We start from the raw sequence: 18,650 nt of genomic DNA, 5'->3' as shown, positions 1-18,650 counted from the left end.
GTTCCTGACACTTTGTATGGATGAATGTCTGAACAAAGGCATTTGTTATCATTTTCTCCGTTACATGTGTGTGCATGCACAGAGGACACTATGCATCATTTACGTGTGTATGCAGGGGAAACTATAAATCAGTTAAATGTGTCTATATACGGGGAACCATGTGTATCAATTACATGTGTGTGTGCATGCAAGGAAGCTATGAATCAGTTACATGTGTGCATGCAGGGGACGTCACGTGTGTGTGCACATGCAAGAGACACTCTGCATCAGTTATGTGTGTATGGAAGCTATGAATCAGTTGCATCAGTTACAGGGAACAATATGTATCAGTTACATGTGTGTGCATGCAGAGACACAATGCATAAGTTACATGTGTGTGCATGCAGGGAACACTTTGCATTAGTTACATATCTGTGGGGAAGAGAGTATGGATCTGTAACAAATATGCTTTTCTGTTTGCATGCGTATTTTTTCTTCAGTAAAGTGCTTGTCATGAGTCTGTATTACTGATATCTTTACACACAATTTTAGTTACAGGTTGTAATTATGTCAATTAAATAACATGGCAACAGGTTGTATTTTTGCTAACTTCAAACTTTTTCAGCTGGCACCTAGTCAGGAAATGCATTTGGGGACGAAGTCTAATTGTCCAGATTTTATTTTGTCTACCCCACGCTGTAGAAGTCACTGTGTGTGACCTGAGGCAAGTCTACTCTAAATGCCTGACCCATCACTCTCTCTGCATTCTAATTCTACAAACCCTGACTGCAGTGTACCTAAAGGTTACATAAAACAATATGTACAGCAGATGTGATGGAGGGAGTTGGACAGAGATTGGCTATAGGCTGTAATGTGGCCTAGTGACTCTGTGAGGCATTCTTGATCTGCCATTCTTGATTCTTGATCTGCCTGCAAGGGATCATAGGAAGTTTATATAATACATTTTATTCTAAGGGCACTATCGGCAAGGAATTTGTTGAGATGTTCTCCCTGTGCTTGCGTGGGTTTCCTCCGGGTACTCCGGTTTCCTCCCTCACTTCAAAGACATGCTGGAAGGTTAATTGGCTCCGGTCTAAATCGGCCCTGTATATGAGATGGGAACCTTAGATTGTAAGCTCCTTGAGGGCAGAGACTGATGTGAATGTGCAACTATGTAAATTGTTGTATATAAATACCTGTGATAAAAAAAACTGGTAAATCGAGGTGACTTGACATCGCCATAGTTGCAGTACATCCTGAACAACCCACATTATCAGTTTACTGATTGATTATGCTTGTTGTGTGAATTTGCCTTTTTAAAGGACAGTTTATACATGGTACAGATTGTTGCCTGTGAACGCCCTTTCTATCTATATAGAAGATCTGCATCTCCTTAGAATGTCTAGGGCTCGGTTACCTGGGAGTCTGGGTCAGTTCTTCTTGATGTGTTCTCTCCTCCAGTTTGATCCAGTAAAATGTTTAGTAGCTTTTATTGCCCCTCGCCATCTAATCTGATCATAAGGTCAGCTCTTAATAAGTCTGTTTGTGTCACATTTTTGGCTTTGGCCAGACATACCAGCCTATTACAGACTGATTTCACAGCCCTGTCCATTTTCACAAGCTCCGCATGAAAAGAAAGGGGAAAATATGCTGCCAGTTTTACATTCCAGCAATTGTTGTAGCGATGTTTCAGAGGATTAATTATTTGTAAGTAATGTGGCATACTTTTGTTTTCCACTAATTGAAAATTCCACACACAGATTAGTCACCATTCACAGGGATGGAATTCTGGTAATGACGCCATATTTTATTCAAAATTGATTATTTTTGTTTTACATGCTTTTATTTTTATTTTTCTCAGGCGGCCCAGCAAAGTGAACAGAAAGTAAAAACGGAACCATCAATTAAACAGGAGCCAGAGTCTCTGTATGAGGACAAAAAGGTAATTTTCATTGTGTTCATTGTTGATGGCTGTTTAAAGAAGACAGCCGAAGCCCGGCCTGCTTTGGGCAGCACTTCCCAGAGCCGGAGTACCCCTCTGTTATCTGCTACTTATAGGATTTATTGAACCTTATAGGAAGCAGTCTTGCTGTACACATATTGCTGAGCTGCCAGGTCATATGCACTGCAAAGGGTAGGCCTGTACCCTGTTGAGATTATATGCACTGTGGTTGGTAAACACTGTGGAGGCAGGGCTTCCTTTAAAGTGTATGCCAAGGCAAAAATAAAGTAGGGCGGCAACTAATGATGATTTTCATAATTATTTGGCCGATTTATTTGATCGATTTAATTGTATAAAACAATTAAATAAATACTATCTTTAATTTACAAAAAAATACACAAATGCAGTGTTACAAACATAGTTTACTTCAGATTGCACATTTTTTGCAATCACAATGCACACCATCGCAGCACCGTGTGTTCCAGTGCAGGTGATCACGCTGTGGGTGGGAGGCATGTTTGGGGTGCCATTGAAATGAATGGCACCTCCCGCAGCAGAATTTGTCAGACGGAAAATGACTTTTCCCACATTTTTTATATATATATATATTTTATTTTTAAATGTATTGCAAATACATGATGCTTGAATAGCTTCAGCCAGGCAACGACAGCTGCAAGTGGCAAGATTAATGGTCTCTCCCTTCAATATACAGTGTATTGAGACATGTGAGTGCAGCAGCTTAAAGTGATATTAAAGTTAAAAGGTTTTTTAAGCTATTTTAAATGCTGATGAAATCACTCACAATGGATGCTGCTCCTTCATGTTTACAAGTTTTAGCTTCCTGTAGAATCAGCTGGTCACCTAAGCACTGTCCCTGATATCCTGTTTTAGGGTTGCTCCCTTCCCTTGCAGAGTCCTATAGAGCCACTCTTGTGTGTTAGTAAACTGTGTGTGTCTCCACAAACACACAGGCACTGCAAGACACTTCCCTGCTCCCTACTCCTTCCACTCTTATCCAAGCTAGTAGATGGATGGCTTATGGAGATTGCTCTGTCCCTTGTGATCTTGTACTGGACAGAAAATTCAGGGAAGCCGAGCTGATAGAAGTGGAGCCAAATGTTTGGAAACATGATAAGCAAGTGCTTGGGGAAATACAGTATGTAAAGAAATGCTTTGCTGATCAATATATACTTGTTTGATTTGGATTCATTATTGAAAAAAAGTTTGAGAGTTTAATTATACATTAAATTTATGTCAAAATGAAAAAAAAGGTTTGTTTTCCATTTACCTCACTTTATCACATTGCAACAAGCATCCGATAACATCCCAAATGTGTCATAACATCACCCTGTTAATTCCGGTTGTTAATGTATCATCTGAACAGGTCAAATAATGACCAAGTAGCTAAAATTCTATCTACCATATTATTTCACCACTACTTTCAAAAATAAAAGTATAATTTTGCTAGATGAGAAGAGTTATTGAGTTTTGTGAATTGACTACCTTTACACAGCAACCATATAATGTGTGAGATCTGTGAAATAATGGGCGAAATGAAGAAAAAGAAAGCTTTGCGAATTATTGACCCTTGTGTATGTTCAACTCTGATCCCCATAGAGATGGATGGGCTCTGTCTAGACATGCATTAAAATGGGCATCATAGTGTTTGCAATAGATCAATGTCTTGAGTTGTTCATTAACAGTATGAGTAAGACATGTACAGTGTTTACAGCCTCCAGTTGCATTTTATAATTGCGTGGCCCACAGCCTGACAGCCAGCTAGGATTTTTAGAAGGCTGGCAGTGGTGGCCATGTATTGCACCAAGTGCAGCGTATGAACCAGCAGGGCCAAGCTGACATTTTCATCAGACTTCATCTGTTATGTGCTGAGGAGGGGTTGCTACACACAGGAGATAACATTGAAGCCCCTGTTTGTGCGGCTGACAGAGTCACAATAAGAGAGAATGTTTTTACAGAATGGGTTGTAGTTCCTCTAAAACAATAGATTGTTTTCTAATGTGGAAGTTTTATACAGTATATAAATAATACTCTCAATTCAAACTTTCCAAATCCTTCGTACAGACTGTGATGATGACGGTGCAACCAAAAGGGGAAAATGACGATAACTTTCCAAGCAGACTTTTGCTGACGGAATTTCGGACACTTGTTGTTGTCAGTCGACCAGCAACATACAGTCAGTATACTGCCAACGCCAAGCAAGGAAATGGACCTAATTTTAAAAAATTCAGAAAGGTAATTAATGAAGGGGCTACTTATATCATTTCAGCCAACTGTGATTGTGCTTCATTCTGTATTGCAAGGGCTGCCATTCCAGCTGATCCTCCCCTATTTTGTGGCAGGGTTAAATTGTAAAACAAAAAAATGTATATAGTAATATTAGATTGATTGTTTAGGCTGCACTTGCATGATGAGACATATACTAGTCTTCTGAACTGAACCATCCTCCTTTTCACATTTAAAGGTGCCCATACACCTTACGATTATGGGACAAACTTTTCGTCCGATGATCGAACCGTCGTCCGATTTTCGTACGACGGCCCCATACTGCCCCGATTATCGCAAGGTTCAATCAGCGGTAGTTAAAAAAAACACCTGGACCACTTGCGGTAATTGACCGCAATTATTTTTGTTTGCGCATGCGCAGTGTTATTTGTACGACTTTTGCCGGACGGAAACGCCACGAACCATGCGAATATCGTACGATCGACCAAAGTTTTCAAACATGCTTGACCGTCAAAAGTCGTACGATTGTACAGTACTATCGGTCGGGCACTACATTCACACGTTACGATTGTCATACGAAAAGTCGATCGCATACGATTATCGTACGGTATATGGGCACCTTTAGCGTGGTGTGGTTTTGGCAAATGGTGTTTTCAGTGATTTTTCAAGTGTGTGTTGTATTAAATCATCAACAGCCAAATGGGCAATGAAATCAATGGTATCTTCTACAATGTGCATTTGACGCTGTTATGAAAGCCAAAAAAAAATAAAAATAGTGGCAGGAAATAACTTCATGACTGCAGGGTCTTGATTTAAGAGAACTAAATCCAAACGTATTCAACCCTTTTTTTGGCTTTAGTCCTCTTTTGGGTCAAAGTAGGATATTTACTAATATACTCCTGTGACCCAAAGCAGCATTTAGCACCCAAACAAACTAGGCAGTTAAAAAAAAGTTCAAAATAAAGAGTTAACAATAAATAAAAAATACCCTTGCCTGGCTTCTGGGCATTCGAAATTCCGCGAGCATGTTTCCATCTAAGTGCATTCTCGCAGGGTTTTGAGGGGTGAGGTCACCTGTACCTCCAGGAAGCCTGGACCAAGGTGAGTAGTTTTTTTTATCTTATATTTTTGTTGAAACCTTTATTGTTGGAGTTGTATTTACAGCTTATTTGTTTGGGCGGTGGGGGGCCATCAGTGAAGAGGACCTGCTATTTGCGCAGAAGGTCTGCTTTAAGAACACATGTAAAATGTGTATAAAAATGCATATGTTTTCAAACACAAGGCAAATGAGGATTATAATGCTTCATTCACAAACAGACGCATGATAATATATAACACGTTAGCTTTGGGCTTGTTATATGGTTACTGGCAGGGATGCACCGATACCACTTTTTTAAGACCAAGTACGAGTACCGATACTTTTGATCAAGTACTCGCAGATACCAATTACCGATACTTTTTCTTAAAGGGACAGGTCACATTTTTTTGTAAAGCAATACAAACTAATGCTTTAAGGTCACTTTCTTAATATTATGATTCATGAGATGACGAGGGAGCATGACGCCGGCTTCCCGTCCAATCAGAATGCCGGGCGCTGCATCATTACACGCCGCCCGGCTTTGGATTTGCTAGCTTCCTGACCAATCGGGAAGCCAGGCAGCGCGTCATTGCATGCTACCCGGCTTCCTGATTGGCCCGGAAGTCGGCTCCATGCTCTCTCATCACAAGTGATGAGAGAGCATGGAGCCGTTTCCTGGCCAATCAGGAAACCGGGCAGCGTGTAATGATGCCCTGCCCGGCTTCCTGATACAGGAAGCACTCGTGCTAGGTATCGGAGGATTTGGGCGAGTACGAGTACTCACCCAAATACTCGGTATCGGCACCGATACTAGTATTGGTATGGGTGCATCCCTAGTTACTGGCCATGTATATGCTAGAGTAACACAGAGCCATTCCTTCCTGAAGTACAATGCCTACCCACAATACTGCACCCAGCCACATACAGCAAGGCAATTGGAAGAGCAGCTTCTGGAACAGAATCTTTTTGCTTTGTAGTAGCATGTTGACAGCCTATTGTGTGTTCGTGTCCATGCTATGTCTATGCCCACCCACCTGCATTATTATAAGTGATGTACTAAGTACAGGAATGGAAGCTGCTATTGGTTTTATTCCTGATTCCAAAGCTTTTGAATTATCTTGTGTTTGTCCCCAAGTGTTCTTTCTCCTCCACAGAAAAGTTTTTCTTTTTTTAAAACAGGTTAATTAATTGTCATTCATTTTAACAGACTGCTTTTCCAGGGGCTGGAAGCTTTCCTCATATCATAGGAGGCTCTGATTTAATTGCTCATGACAAGAAGAAGAATTCAGAAATAGAACAATGGTTACGTCAGGAGATGGAGGTAAAGAAGGACAAGTTAACACTATCAGCTTTGAATTGAAAAGACATACTGTGCTTCTTGACCTATATGTTAGTGAGCAATGCATCTCTCTCTCTCTGCTGGTTAGATTACAACACATTTTTCTTGGTGTCTAGGGAAAGTTATACATCCTTTCCATCTGGCTAGCTTGTAAGTACACCCCAGCATCTAAATGGCTGGTATAAAAAATAGCCGTTTCCTTCAGTCTAGAGGTCATACTATTTCACTTCTGTCTTCCCCTTCTGCATTGAGTCAAAGTTCACAAGACAGAAAGCCCAACACTGTCCACCAGAAACCATACATGATGGTAGCAGGCAAGGATCCAGCAGTGGGACTGATACCAGATGGTTATAGCCGGTAGTCACTGATGTATCCTCGGTGTAATATATAATCTACATATTAATTCAACTCCCGCTGCAGTAAATCTAATTCCCCGGGTTATTCTGGGCTGGATGCAAAAAACAGACTTATACGTTTCATTTCATGGTAGGCCAGACCTTTCCCTAATGGCTCTCAATTTCCATCAAGCCATCTGTATATAGTGCTCTGCATAGAATTATTCTTCGTTTTTGTGGCACATACTGTACATAACATCATCAGGTTTAAACTGAGTAACACTAGCAGATCTGGGCCTGTTTATTACATTAGCCGAAGACGCATAGACTTTCTTTGAATTCGTATATTAAGAAGCACATGTACAGAAATGAACTGTTTCCTATAATCTTTAGACGCTCAATGAGAAGTAGAATCATCACTTTCCTGAGATCCCATACACAATTTTGTGTTAAGCTGGCTATATACATAAAGGTTTCTCTTGTTCATGCACGCTAAACGCCATGGATGGGGTATCTTTCCTAATGGCTATTGTATTCTGACAGCCGGCACATGCAATTGTCAGAATACAAAACAATGACTGTAGCTGATTGGCTCCTTGAGATTTTTCAGTGGAACTTTGTCATGCCAGGTGGTCTCCACATGGTTGCCCATGGCTTGAATTTTGTCCAATCCATGTGAAGCTGTTTATAGCTCGCTTTAGAGTGTTCTTGAAGCCTTCCAAGCTCTTCCAGATGCTGGGGCAGAAGGAGTAGGGTTACTGCAGGTATAGAGGCTAGGCTCTGGGATTATTACTCTCTCACAGTTATATTCTGAGTCTGGACTTTTACTCACCAGTTACAAGCTGAGTATACACTCCTTAATACTCTATATACCCCGGTATATCCGTTGCTGTGATCTATCCCACTAAATTCCTGGATAATCGGTGTCAGACCACTGTTACAAAAGGTGTAATTTCCATATATACCCCTCATTTCATACCCCATATACTTACCTGTTATCTTATTTTTTGCAAAAATTTCCCATTCTGTTGGGAATTGGATACTGGGAGTCTGGATGACAATGGCCCAGTGATCAGTCCATCTACTATCCCTCTCTCACAGATTAACACAGTTGTACATTCTACATAGAACATATTGTATTGCAGAATTTCTCTATAAAATCTGTTTTTGATCTGACTCATAGTACCCCAAATGTGGTCTAGAACCAGGATCTTTTATCCATTTGCTATGGCGTTGCCCAGCACTGGTATGATACTGGCAGAAAGTAATTTGTATCGTTAATTCAGTCTATTAAGATTTCCAATACTCCGCTCACCTGCATACCTGGTGTATTTTAATACGCAGATTGGGATTCCTTTACTCTTGCTGCTGTATCTAGAGCATTATTTGCTGCACGCCGTGTTCTTGTGATGGATTTCTGCCACTCCACCTTCCAAGGAGGTTTGGATTGTGGAACTTGATCACTTAGTAGCTTTTGAAAAGTGTACAGTTCAACATCGGAGCACCTTGGACAAAAACGTTATGATTTGGGATAGGTGGTTAGAATGTGGGTTGTATTCCATTCCCCATTCTTCTTGACCGCTCCTACCCTGTTTCCCCAAAAATAAGACCTAATACTATTTTTGGGAATTGCTAAAATATAAGACCTAGTTATGACCAATCCCAGGGCCGGTTGTGGTATAAAGGGGAACTTGAAGAGTTCCCCGGGAGAGGCGGGAGAGAATCGGCGGTGCCAACGAAGCCAGCGCTAGAGGAAGCGAAGCGGCACCGGAGGGAGCAGAGCCGCACAAGCCGAGGCTTCCTCTATAGCGCCGTCACAGGCGGAGTGATACCAAATGCACTCCGCCTGTGAGAAATCCATAGTGAAAGTGCGCTTCGCTCATTCTGGCCAGCGATTGGTTAGCAAATTGCTCTTGGAAAGGTACAGCACCCCTGATCACCATATTTTTGTACATGAATACATGTAGACTGTTGTACATGAATAAGTGTGGATTGTTGTACATTAAAATAATAATAATATAAACAAGGTATACACTTTATTGGGATACTGTTTAGTCTGCACACCTTTGCCTGATGTTACAAGCATACTACTGTTCCCTCCCTTTTTTTTGTTTTTGGTAATGTCCATTTTGGTACTTATTTTTTTGCTTGGTTTAGGTTGACAGCACAATGTAATGTGTTTGTAATTGTTCTATTTGAACTTTGTTTTTTTTCTGGTTGGAGATGCCTGTGCCGCAGCATGTGATTTTGTGACTACTTACTGAGCTTTAAGGGAACACATGTTCACCATATTCACCAAGCTCAATGAGCTCAATTCACTTGCTAAGTGCGCAGTCTTTACACCTTTATTAAGTTAATCTCAGTGTATTATGTGGAATGGTTCAGTACACATGTTGCTTTTCACTGCACTTTAAGTACCTGCAGGGTCTAGAAGTTTGACCATGTGGTGCAAGTCCACCTCGGAGCCGGCTGACTGTTAGATCCGTCCTTTCAGCCTCTCTCTCCCTCTGCTTCAGACGTGATCATTGAGTCATCATGTCCAGTACACATTGTATTGGACATAAGGACATACCAATGCTGACGCAGAGGAGGAGACAGGCAGGATGGAGCGTTGTAACAGGATCAGGTGAGTGTGACTTTTTTTCTTTTTATCTTACACTTTAGATGAAAACAAGCACTTAACCCTTGCAGTGCAGGGGTAACCCCACTGCAAGGGTTAAGAATAATTTAAGACCAAATTGCCAACTGCATGCTTATTCCAAGTGAGTGTGTCTGTAAGCTGTCAAGCTGGGGGATGAGAATGATAGAATTACTTTATAGCAGCGGTAGGCAAACTCTGGCCCTTCAGTTGTGGTGCAACTACAAATCCTATTAGGCATTCTAAGACTCTGACCACCACAGGCATGACTCCCAGATGCAGATACATGATGGGAATTGTAGTTTCACTGCAGCTGGAGGGCTGGTCTATGCCTACCCCTGCTTTATAGGAAGCCTGTACTGAAGAGGATAGGATGGTGGACATTGCTGGCTTCTCCTAATGATAATGCTCATTGCCTGGCTTTCATGGTGATTCAATGCCATACTCCTTGTCCCTACTTAAAAACTTCCCTGGAAAAAGCTTGCAGTCTTTACTTCATGCTGCATGTTTGGTCTACGTCACTCATTGTGGGGTGAAGCAAGGATGAGGATGACAGCATCTGAAGCCTCCTAGCACAGCAGGGGCATTAACTTCAATGGTGTGTAGCTTTGCTCTTTTACTATGTTGGCCGGATGTATTCTAGCACACATTATGACGTTGTCGTGATTTTCTCCTCTGCCTGTCTGCGTGATCCTAATATGTTGTAGAGATAGCATGCTGCATAATTACATGTATGTAACATTTAAACTTCCCATTGCTCTCTTTGCAGGAGCAGACACAACAAGCTAGAGAACAGTCCCTGGCTGAGGATCTGTTCAGGTCAGTATACACTTAAGGACATTCCATTATATTTCAGCATACACAGCAGATGGGTTTTCCAGATACACATTTGTGGTTGCTTCATTTTTACGGTGCATGCAGAATCGCTTGTAATCTGCAATCTAATATTTTCACTGACTCACTCACTTATAAAATCATTTAGACGGCTGTTCATTGAGTCTGGAAATGTATTTTCAGCACTGTATTACATATGCGTTATAGTACTCAAGTGACATTAAAATAGTCAGCATTATGAATAAGGAACATTGGAACATTTTCCAGCCACTGAGGACTCACAGTTTGTGAAAAGGTTTCCATTCCTGGTTGATGGTTTTATGTAGCTGAAGAATAGGAATAAAGGTCTCAGTTCTTCTATTCTCTCTTCTGAGCAGCTTGAAATGTTATAATGAAAATTCAGCCCTTAAAGGAGAACTATGCGGAGAGTGAAATGCACGCCTCTACATGGTCAGAGCCGACGCGTGACACTGAAGCTGTCACACGCCGGCTTTATAGATTGGGAACTGAGTGATCACCAACTGCGGGCACAGCTGGCTCTAGAGAGTCAGAGCAGAGCCAGCTGTCAATCAGGTAGTGGGGTGGATCTCGACAGTACTGTCAGGATCCGTCCTGGCTGCAGCACGGCTCTGCGCTCTCAGCATATAGCGAGCAATAGTCCATTATATGCTGAGTTTTGGATCACATTAGTGAATGTCCTTCTGTGACCCTAAAGAGACCTACTGCCAAAAAAGTTCTGCCCATAGTTCTCTTTTAATGCTTTGAATTACAACTTTTTCTGCATGCTGCTTAAGATCATTTCATGCAGGACATTTAAAGATGAACTCCAGGCTGAGCGATAATGTGGAGGTGAGGTGACTTCAAAGCATTAAAAGAGAACTATGGGGTCAGTGTTTTTCCCCGTATTTCTCCTTAGGGTCACGGGAGGACATATACTAACCTCCTCCCGTGACCCAAAGCTCAGCATATAGCGGGCTATTGCCCGCGATATACTAAGAGTGCCGCAGCTAGGTCGAATCCCGACAATACTGCCAAGATCCACCCAGCTAGCTGATTGAGAGCGGGCTCTAGCTGTCTAGAGGCAGAGCCAGCTGTGCCCGCCCCCTCCCCGTTCGTTCCTCCACTCAGCACTGGAGGATCGGAGGGGGGTATCCCTGCAGGGAGCGGTGACTGACAGTCACTGCTCTCTGCAGGGAGACGATCCGGAAAGTAAGCAAGCGACGGTATGTATTCGTTTACTTCCCGACCAATAGAGCCGACCTGTGACAGCTTCTCTGTCACAGGTCGGCTCTAACTATGGGGATGAGTGGAAATCACTCACTTCATAGTTATCCTTTAATCTTCCCTTCCCTTATGAGCTGTGTATTTCTGGGCTCTGTTCAAACCAGTGCAGTCCATTCCGGACAAGACAAAAAAAAAACTGCTTGTTTTATTTTCTCTGGTCTGAAATGGACTGGAACACATGGAAACGCATTAAAAAATGCATGCAAACACACTGGAGCGCACCTGAAAGGCCATTTTAAGCTTAAAAATACTGCTCCAGAACGCGGTAAAATCGTGGCAAAACGCAATGCACCGCATTTCCCGATCTGGTCATCACACACACACACACACACCTGGTGGAAGGGCAAGTATTTCAGTGTTCTTACACAGGCTGCTTCTGATTTACCAAGAGGGGCCACTTTTAAGTTTTCTACCTCGGGATATATATTACAGTTTGTAACCAGAAGGCTTAATGTAAAGCTGTTTATAAAAATGCCTTATTTTATGCTAATAAAGTAATGTGAACTGCTGCCCTGCTTACTAATCTGCCCTCACGGGCAGGGCCCTCCTTACTATCTTGTCTTGATTTGTATTGTGATTGTAATGTCTTCCTTATATTGTAAAGCGCTGAGCAAACTGTTGGCGCTATATAAATCCTGTATAATAATACCTGCTCCCATGTTGTTGACTCCATTGACATTGAAGCCATTAGATCAGCATAGCACCCAGGTTAGTATCTTCTCAAGGGATCAGCAGGGACCGCACACTCATTTTGTTTTTTTTATTTATTACAGGTATTTATATAGCGCCGAGAATTTATACAGTCCTTTACATAGTTTCACATTCACATCAGCCCCTGCCCCCTATCTCACATACATGCATACAGGGACGATTTAGACAGGAGCTAAACAACCTACTAGCATGTCTTTGGAGTTCTTAGTACTGGATTGCTTTAACCTCATACAATCAGCTGAAGCCAGATTCTAGAGAGTTCCTTACATGTGCAGTGGGTGTTGGGGCCTGTGTTGTGCAAGTTCCCCTCTCTCTCTCTCTCTCTCTCTCTCTGCTCGATTATCTGCTTTGATTATTGATTAGTGCTATAAACAAATTCACTTATCAAAGACAAGCTTAAATGTGGTTGGTGGCTGTGATGAAGCAAGTATTAGAACTTCATCAGACACTTTGATACATCAGGCTGTCTTTATGGGAGAGGAGCCTGCAGTGGCTGTGTTTGGGAATGCTTGTACTGTATTGCAAACTGCAGAGAAGGGGTTCCCAGATAACTAACCAATGGAGTGTGGTATCTTACAGCTATGCCTGGATTAATACAGAAGCCCCTGATAGGAAGGCTTCTCTCTCTACCTGCATATCAGAGCCAACCTGTATGATTGGGCTTCCTATAAAGGATATTGAGTGTCTATATGAGCTGGAAAGCAGCAAAGACGTATGTGTTTCCCTAGGCACAGAGCTGAGCACTGTGTACTCTTAGGGTGTTTGTCAGAGCCCTGGGGGAGCTGGTCTTCATGTTATTTTCAGTCGCTTGTGTGCTTTTTTTTTTCTTTCCTGTCTTCTATGAAGGATAATCAGGAGTTGCCTGGAAACAGCAGCCATCTGCAATTATATTCTCAACTAAGTGATGATGCAATTTGGCTGCAGCATTTCCCGGCCTAAACAAATAGGGTTCAGTAAACGGAATTGAGGAGACTGAAAATGTCGGGTTACGTTAGTATAACTCAAGCACATGCAAATATTTTTCAGCAGTGATTACAATTTTACACGGAGGATTTTTTATACCATTAATTTAGTTTTATTTTCAATATAATGTTTAGTGTAAGTGTTGCATTGCTGTTGCTTTTTTCAGCACCTCTTTGGGGGGAATAAAAGGGAGGTAGCAGTATTTCCAGGTATGATCGGGTTATTGCCAGGCCTGGGCACTGTCATGTGGGGGAGAACAAGCCCCATACAAATACCAAATTTTGTATAGAATATTCAGGGAGGACGGGGCAGTCATTGTAATAAAGTAGGGATGCACCGATATATCGGCCGCCGAAACATATCTGCCGAAAATGGCACTTGGCATGATGCCGAAAGTGCCATTTTCTGGCCGATACAGCGGTGCATCCCTGGTTTCTCTCCTCCCTGCTGAGCGCTGCTCTGTGTCCCAGCGGGAGGAGAGAAACTGTCACAGGCAGCCGAACGCTGCGGGAGGAGAGCGCTGTGAGCGGCCGGCGTCTCGCCTCCCACACCGCTCAGCCTCCTGTCACAGATCAGAGGAAAGCAGTGTGGGCGGAGACAGCTTGACATTTTTTTTTATTTCGATGCACCTCTATAATAAAGTGCCTGCTCTATACTTTACGCAGCACAGTTACATTTTGAGTATAAATAAAAAGTAGAAAGCATGCAATAATTTAGCATGCATAAAAATAACTCTCGGCCAATTTCTCCCCGACTCTGAAACTGTGCAGGCATTTAATCTGGGACCAGGTAGGCAGCGTCAGCATTCCAACTGTGGTGAAACTACAAATCCCATGATGCATTGTAAGACTGAGCCTCAGGCATGACTCGCAAACTGCTTCAAGATTTTGAGCAGTTAACTACTATGATCAGGGGCCGTATGTTCATTCATTGTCAATAAAATATCGATTGGTGTTTCCATGATCTGGGGCACAGTTTTATTTTAAAGAAGATGTTAATGTTGTTAGAATGAGAACAGGTTGATATATAAAAAGAAAGCACTTTCAAAATTTCCACTGCCAAGTCCTTTGTTACTGCCGATACGTAGTGGTCTCTGACATGGAGCCATTCCTCACTGCACGATCCAATCTAGCTTTGATGCAACAGGCACATGAGGAAATCTGTCACAAGGCCGCTTCCTCTTTTTAGGATTCGCTGTCTTAAATTTTAGTCTGAATCATTAGTGGGAAGCCAAGAAAGAAAAGATCAAATCAACATGAGGCATCAAAAAATCAAGTCATAGCTAATCTTTTTGTAGAGGGCCAGTCATATATAGAAAAAGTCATGGCAATTAAACTATTTTAATGCCTCTTCCCTGTCTGTAGAAATGATCCAGAAGGCAATGTGTCGGGCAGTCTCTCCTAAACATGCAAATATTGGCGCCCCCACCAACATCAATGCTGGTGATGAGACTGGCACTATGCCTTCTTTCCTGTCATCTCTGGCTCCTTGAGCCAGGATAGAGAGAGATGAGGTGACTTATATTTCAAATTTGTGCAAAATTGAGCTCTGAAGTGCTCAGTAACAAGTTCTTCCGGGTTCAGTGCTACTGCCATGTGGTGTGCTGATGGAGATAGGGGAATTTGTGTCACTTTGCTTCTTTCTCCAGCACTAAGCTTTCTGTTGAGACCCCCACTGTAACTATCAAGAGGACTTAAAGAAGATGTTAATGTTGTTAGAATGAGAACAGGTTGATATATAAAAAGAAAGCACTTTCAAAATTTCCACTGCCAAGTCCTTTGTTACTGCCGATACGTAGTGGTCTCTGACATGGAGCCATTCCTCACTGCACGATCCAATCTAGCTTTGATGCAACAGGCACATGAGGAAATCTGTCACAAGGCCGCTTCCTCTTTTTAGGATTCGCTGTCTTAAATTTTAGTCTGAATCATTAGTGGGAAGCCAAGAAAGAAAAGATCAAATCAACATGAGGCATCAAAAAATCAAGTCATAGCTAATCTTTTTGTAGAGGGCCAGTCATATATAGAAAAAGTCATGGCAATTAAACTATTTTAATGCCTCTTCCCTGTCTGTAGAAATGATCCAGAAGGCAATGTGTCGGGCAGTCTCTCCTAAACATGCAAATATTGGCGCCCCCACCAACATCAATGCTGGTGATGAGACTGGCACTATGCCTTCTTTCCTGTCATCTATGGCTCCTTGAGCCAGGATAGAGAGAGGTGAGGTGATTTATATTCCCCGTTTCAAATTTGTGCAAAATTGAGCTCTGAAGTGCTCAGTAACAAGTTCTTCCGGGTTCAGTGCTACTGCCATGTGGTGTGCTGATGGAGATAGGGGACTTTGTGTCACTTTGCTTCTTTCTCCAGCACTAAGCTTTCTGTTGAGACCCTCACTGTAACTATAAAGAGGAATTTTTCTTATATACTGTCACCAGAGGGCTTGTTGGTGCACAACCCCCCCACCCCCGTACATATATACATTACTGTGACGCACAGGTATACATTAGTCCTCTATTGCACTACACATATCGGGTATCCCCACTCAACTTAGAGGTTTAGGAATTATTTCAGAGGCTTAGTTTTGGTATTACAGTAAGTAGATAAAGCAGTAAAGGTTTTATTAGAGTAAAGCTGGCCATACACTGCCCACATTTCAACTGAGACCTGCTGACTTGCCCGAAATTCAAGCAGTGTGTGATCAATCAGCTGCAGTCACTGTTCGTGTATTATGATGACTGGTATATGGCCAGCCTAAGTCGCTTATTGGACAGTTTTATGTCCTTTAGTTTCACTCTTTCAGAAAACACACATTTGTAAAGTGACATGTTTCTTATTATTTGTTTGTGTGCACAAATAACTATTTTGGTGCATTTTAATGAAAATAATAATTTGATTAACCCAAGGCTGTAATGTGACTGTGAAATATTGATTCGGCTACATGAGGTACAAAGTGAAATCCTGAGCCTGGCAGTGCATTGGTTAATGCATGGACAGACAACATATAACTTGTCTCTGTATTTTCTTATTACAGATATAATCCAAAGAACATGAAAAAGAGACGATAAAATAAATACATGACAAGATGTAAATAAAAAAAAAACAAGTTGGCTCTGTGGATTGAAGAAGAGAACATTGATGTTTTGTAGATTGATATTTCAGCGAAGACGGCGGGGTTTGCGCTTGTGGTCGCAATTCATGAGGATGTGGTTGTTGGGGAACAGATCTTCTCTACCAAACTGAATGTAATGCTAAGCACTACATCCACCCTCTCTAATGAGCAAGTCCTTTGAAGGTGGAAGTGAATGAGAAGATTTGTTCAAGTCCATAGAATGTATGTTGCCAAGATGTTTGACGGTTGGGGAATGGTGAGAAGCTATGTTTTCTCTGTTGTCTCCTAACACCCCTCCCATTTAAAACGCTTGGGTGCTGTTCTATGGGGACAGTTTTTTTTGTTATAAAGAAAGCCTAAAATGTAACCACTTGTACATTTGTTAATGATCAAAGAAAAAAATTAAAGGCTTTTCCTCTGCTTGTAAGTAAATCTCTTCTGTTTTCCGTCAGTCTTTGCGTACTGAAATTCCTGATTTTGTAGATTATGCGTCCTCATCTGGAGCATGCGGTGCAGTTTTGGTCGCCAACACTCAGGAAAGACGTCCTGGAACTGGATAGAGCTCAACGAAGGGCTACAAAATGTATTAATGGGATTGAAGGCCTGAGTTATGTGGACCGTCTTCAACAATTAAACGTATTCACCTTAGAAGAGAGGGAATTACGAAGAGACCTTATTGCAGTCTTCAAAATTGTTAATAGGGACAACAATAGTCGGAACAAACTTTTTGATCCGAAAACTGTATTGAGAACACGAAGGTTGGAGGAAAAGGGGTTCAATCTCAGAATTCAAAGGGGTTTTTTTTTTGTTTTTTTCTGTGAGTAGTAAATTGTGGAATTCCCTTCCACAGGCGGTGGTCTCCGCTGAGAGCATTGATAAATTCAAGAAACCTCTTGACGAGTTTCTTTATTTCACTTAATTTACAGGGATATGGGAAGTGTTAGAGCAAGATAATACACACATAGGTTGAACTGGATGGACCCTTGTCTTTATTCAATCTCACCTACTATGTTACTATCTGTAATGGAAGTGAGACCTGCAAATACCTTCTGTTTTCAGAAGGCTCTATTGTCTATGTACTTATTAAGGGGGGTGGGGCTTTTGGTTCCTTTTCGCCCGCCTCAACAGAACGGGTCTAGTTAAGTCATTAAGTCAGTCCATAAGCTCCTCTCCATAGAGGCTATGATTTCCATACAATGCGCTGACAATGGCCAACTAGCCGTACAAACTGTATACAGCTGTCTGCCGTTTGTAATAAATGACAATATAATATTAGGCGGTATCTGTACTATAACCTAGCGGTTCTGGATGTGCAGATTGGCCACAGGGGCATAAAGGATTGATTTACATGGCTCTGCCCACTATACTAAAATAAACCATTTTTTTGGATCTGTGCATATACCTTCTGTTAGGGAAGACTCTACTTGGTATCTCACCAATTAATAGGGGCCTTTTGGTTTCTTTTAGCCCACCTCACTATCACATAAGCAGATGTATAGAAACTGAAGCAAAGATTAAGATGTATCCCATAATAAATGCCTGACTCCTTGTGAAAGGAACATTGCTGTGGGCTTGTTTCTATGGCAGCTTTCTTTTTGGTGTTTTAATAAGGAGTCTTAATCTCTCATACAGTAGTTCTGAATGTTGCCTAGCTGTGCCAAGAATCATTTACAGCTTTCATCATTTAAAAAGGAAGTGTGGCATGAGTTTTACCAGAAATGCAGCCCCGCAATAGGGGACATAAACACCGTCCCAGCCACACAGTCTTCAGCAGGAAGATGTTTCATGTCTATGACAGTGCTGGGGGATTGATTGGAAGTATATTAAATATTTAAAAAGGGAAAAGAATACGTTTACTTAATGCAGAAGGAGCTGTCCTTGTTTGGCTTCGGATGAGAACTTTAAAGCACTCCTGAGCATGCACATACTACAGATGTAAACCTGCATGCGTAAAGTGTATTTCCACATTTGCAATCAAATTTGGATAACAGCTACTTTATAGAACAAAAAAAAGTTTACTTTTTTATTCACTGAAAATGTTTACTTTGCTTTCCCCTTAATTGTAATTCCCCTGTACTGTGCAGGCAGATCTTTATCAGTTGTAAACTAGATGTGTACACTGTCCTAACCAAAAAGGGTTAAAGATTCCAAGGTTCATGTTAATCCACTTGAAACCAAAAACTGTCCCTCACTCT

General features: G+C 41.7%; 1 protein-coding gene across 1 annotated transcript in view; it reads left to right on the top strand.

Annotated features, from left to right (window-relative positions):
- NBN (nibrin) overlaps nucleotides 1-16,441 on the top strand; it is a 56,029-nt gene extending 39,588 nt beyond the window's left edge. Inside the window, exons 13-17 of the mRNA XM_018576273.1 lie at nucleotides 1,841-1,921; nucleotides 4,004-4,174; nucleotides 6,451-6,564; nucleotides 10,325-10,374; nucleotides 16,378-16,441. Coding sequence (XP_018431775.1) covers nucleotides 1,841-1,921; nucleotides 4,004-4,174; nucleotides 6,451-6,564; nucleotides 10,325-10,374; nucleotides 16,378-16,411 — 450 coding nt within the window. The 3' untranslated portion in view covers nucleotides 16,412-16,441. The remainder of the gene's footprint in view (nucleotides 1-1,840; nucleotides 1,922-4,003; nucleotides 4,175-6,450; nucleotides 6,565-10,324; nucleotides 10,375-16,377) is intronic.
- Nucleotides 16,442-18,650: the final 2,209 nt, after the last annotated feature.

Source organism: Nanorana parkeri, unplaced genomic scaffold (assembly GCF_000935625.1).
Source record: "Nanorana parkeri isolate BGI_ZX_2015 unplaced genomic scaffold, ASM93562v1 scaffold62, whole genome shotgun sequence".
Taxonomy (NCBI): Eukaryota; Metazoa; Chordata; class Amphibia; order Anura; family Dicroglossidae; genus Nanorana; species Nanorana parkeri.
This window is presented reverse-complemented; position numbering and strand designations above follow the sequence as displayed.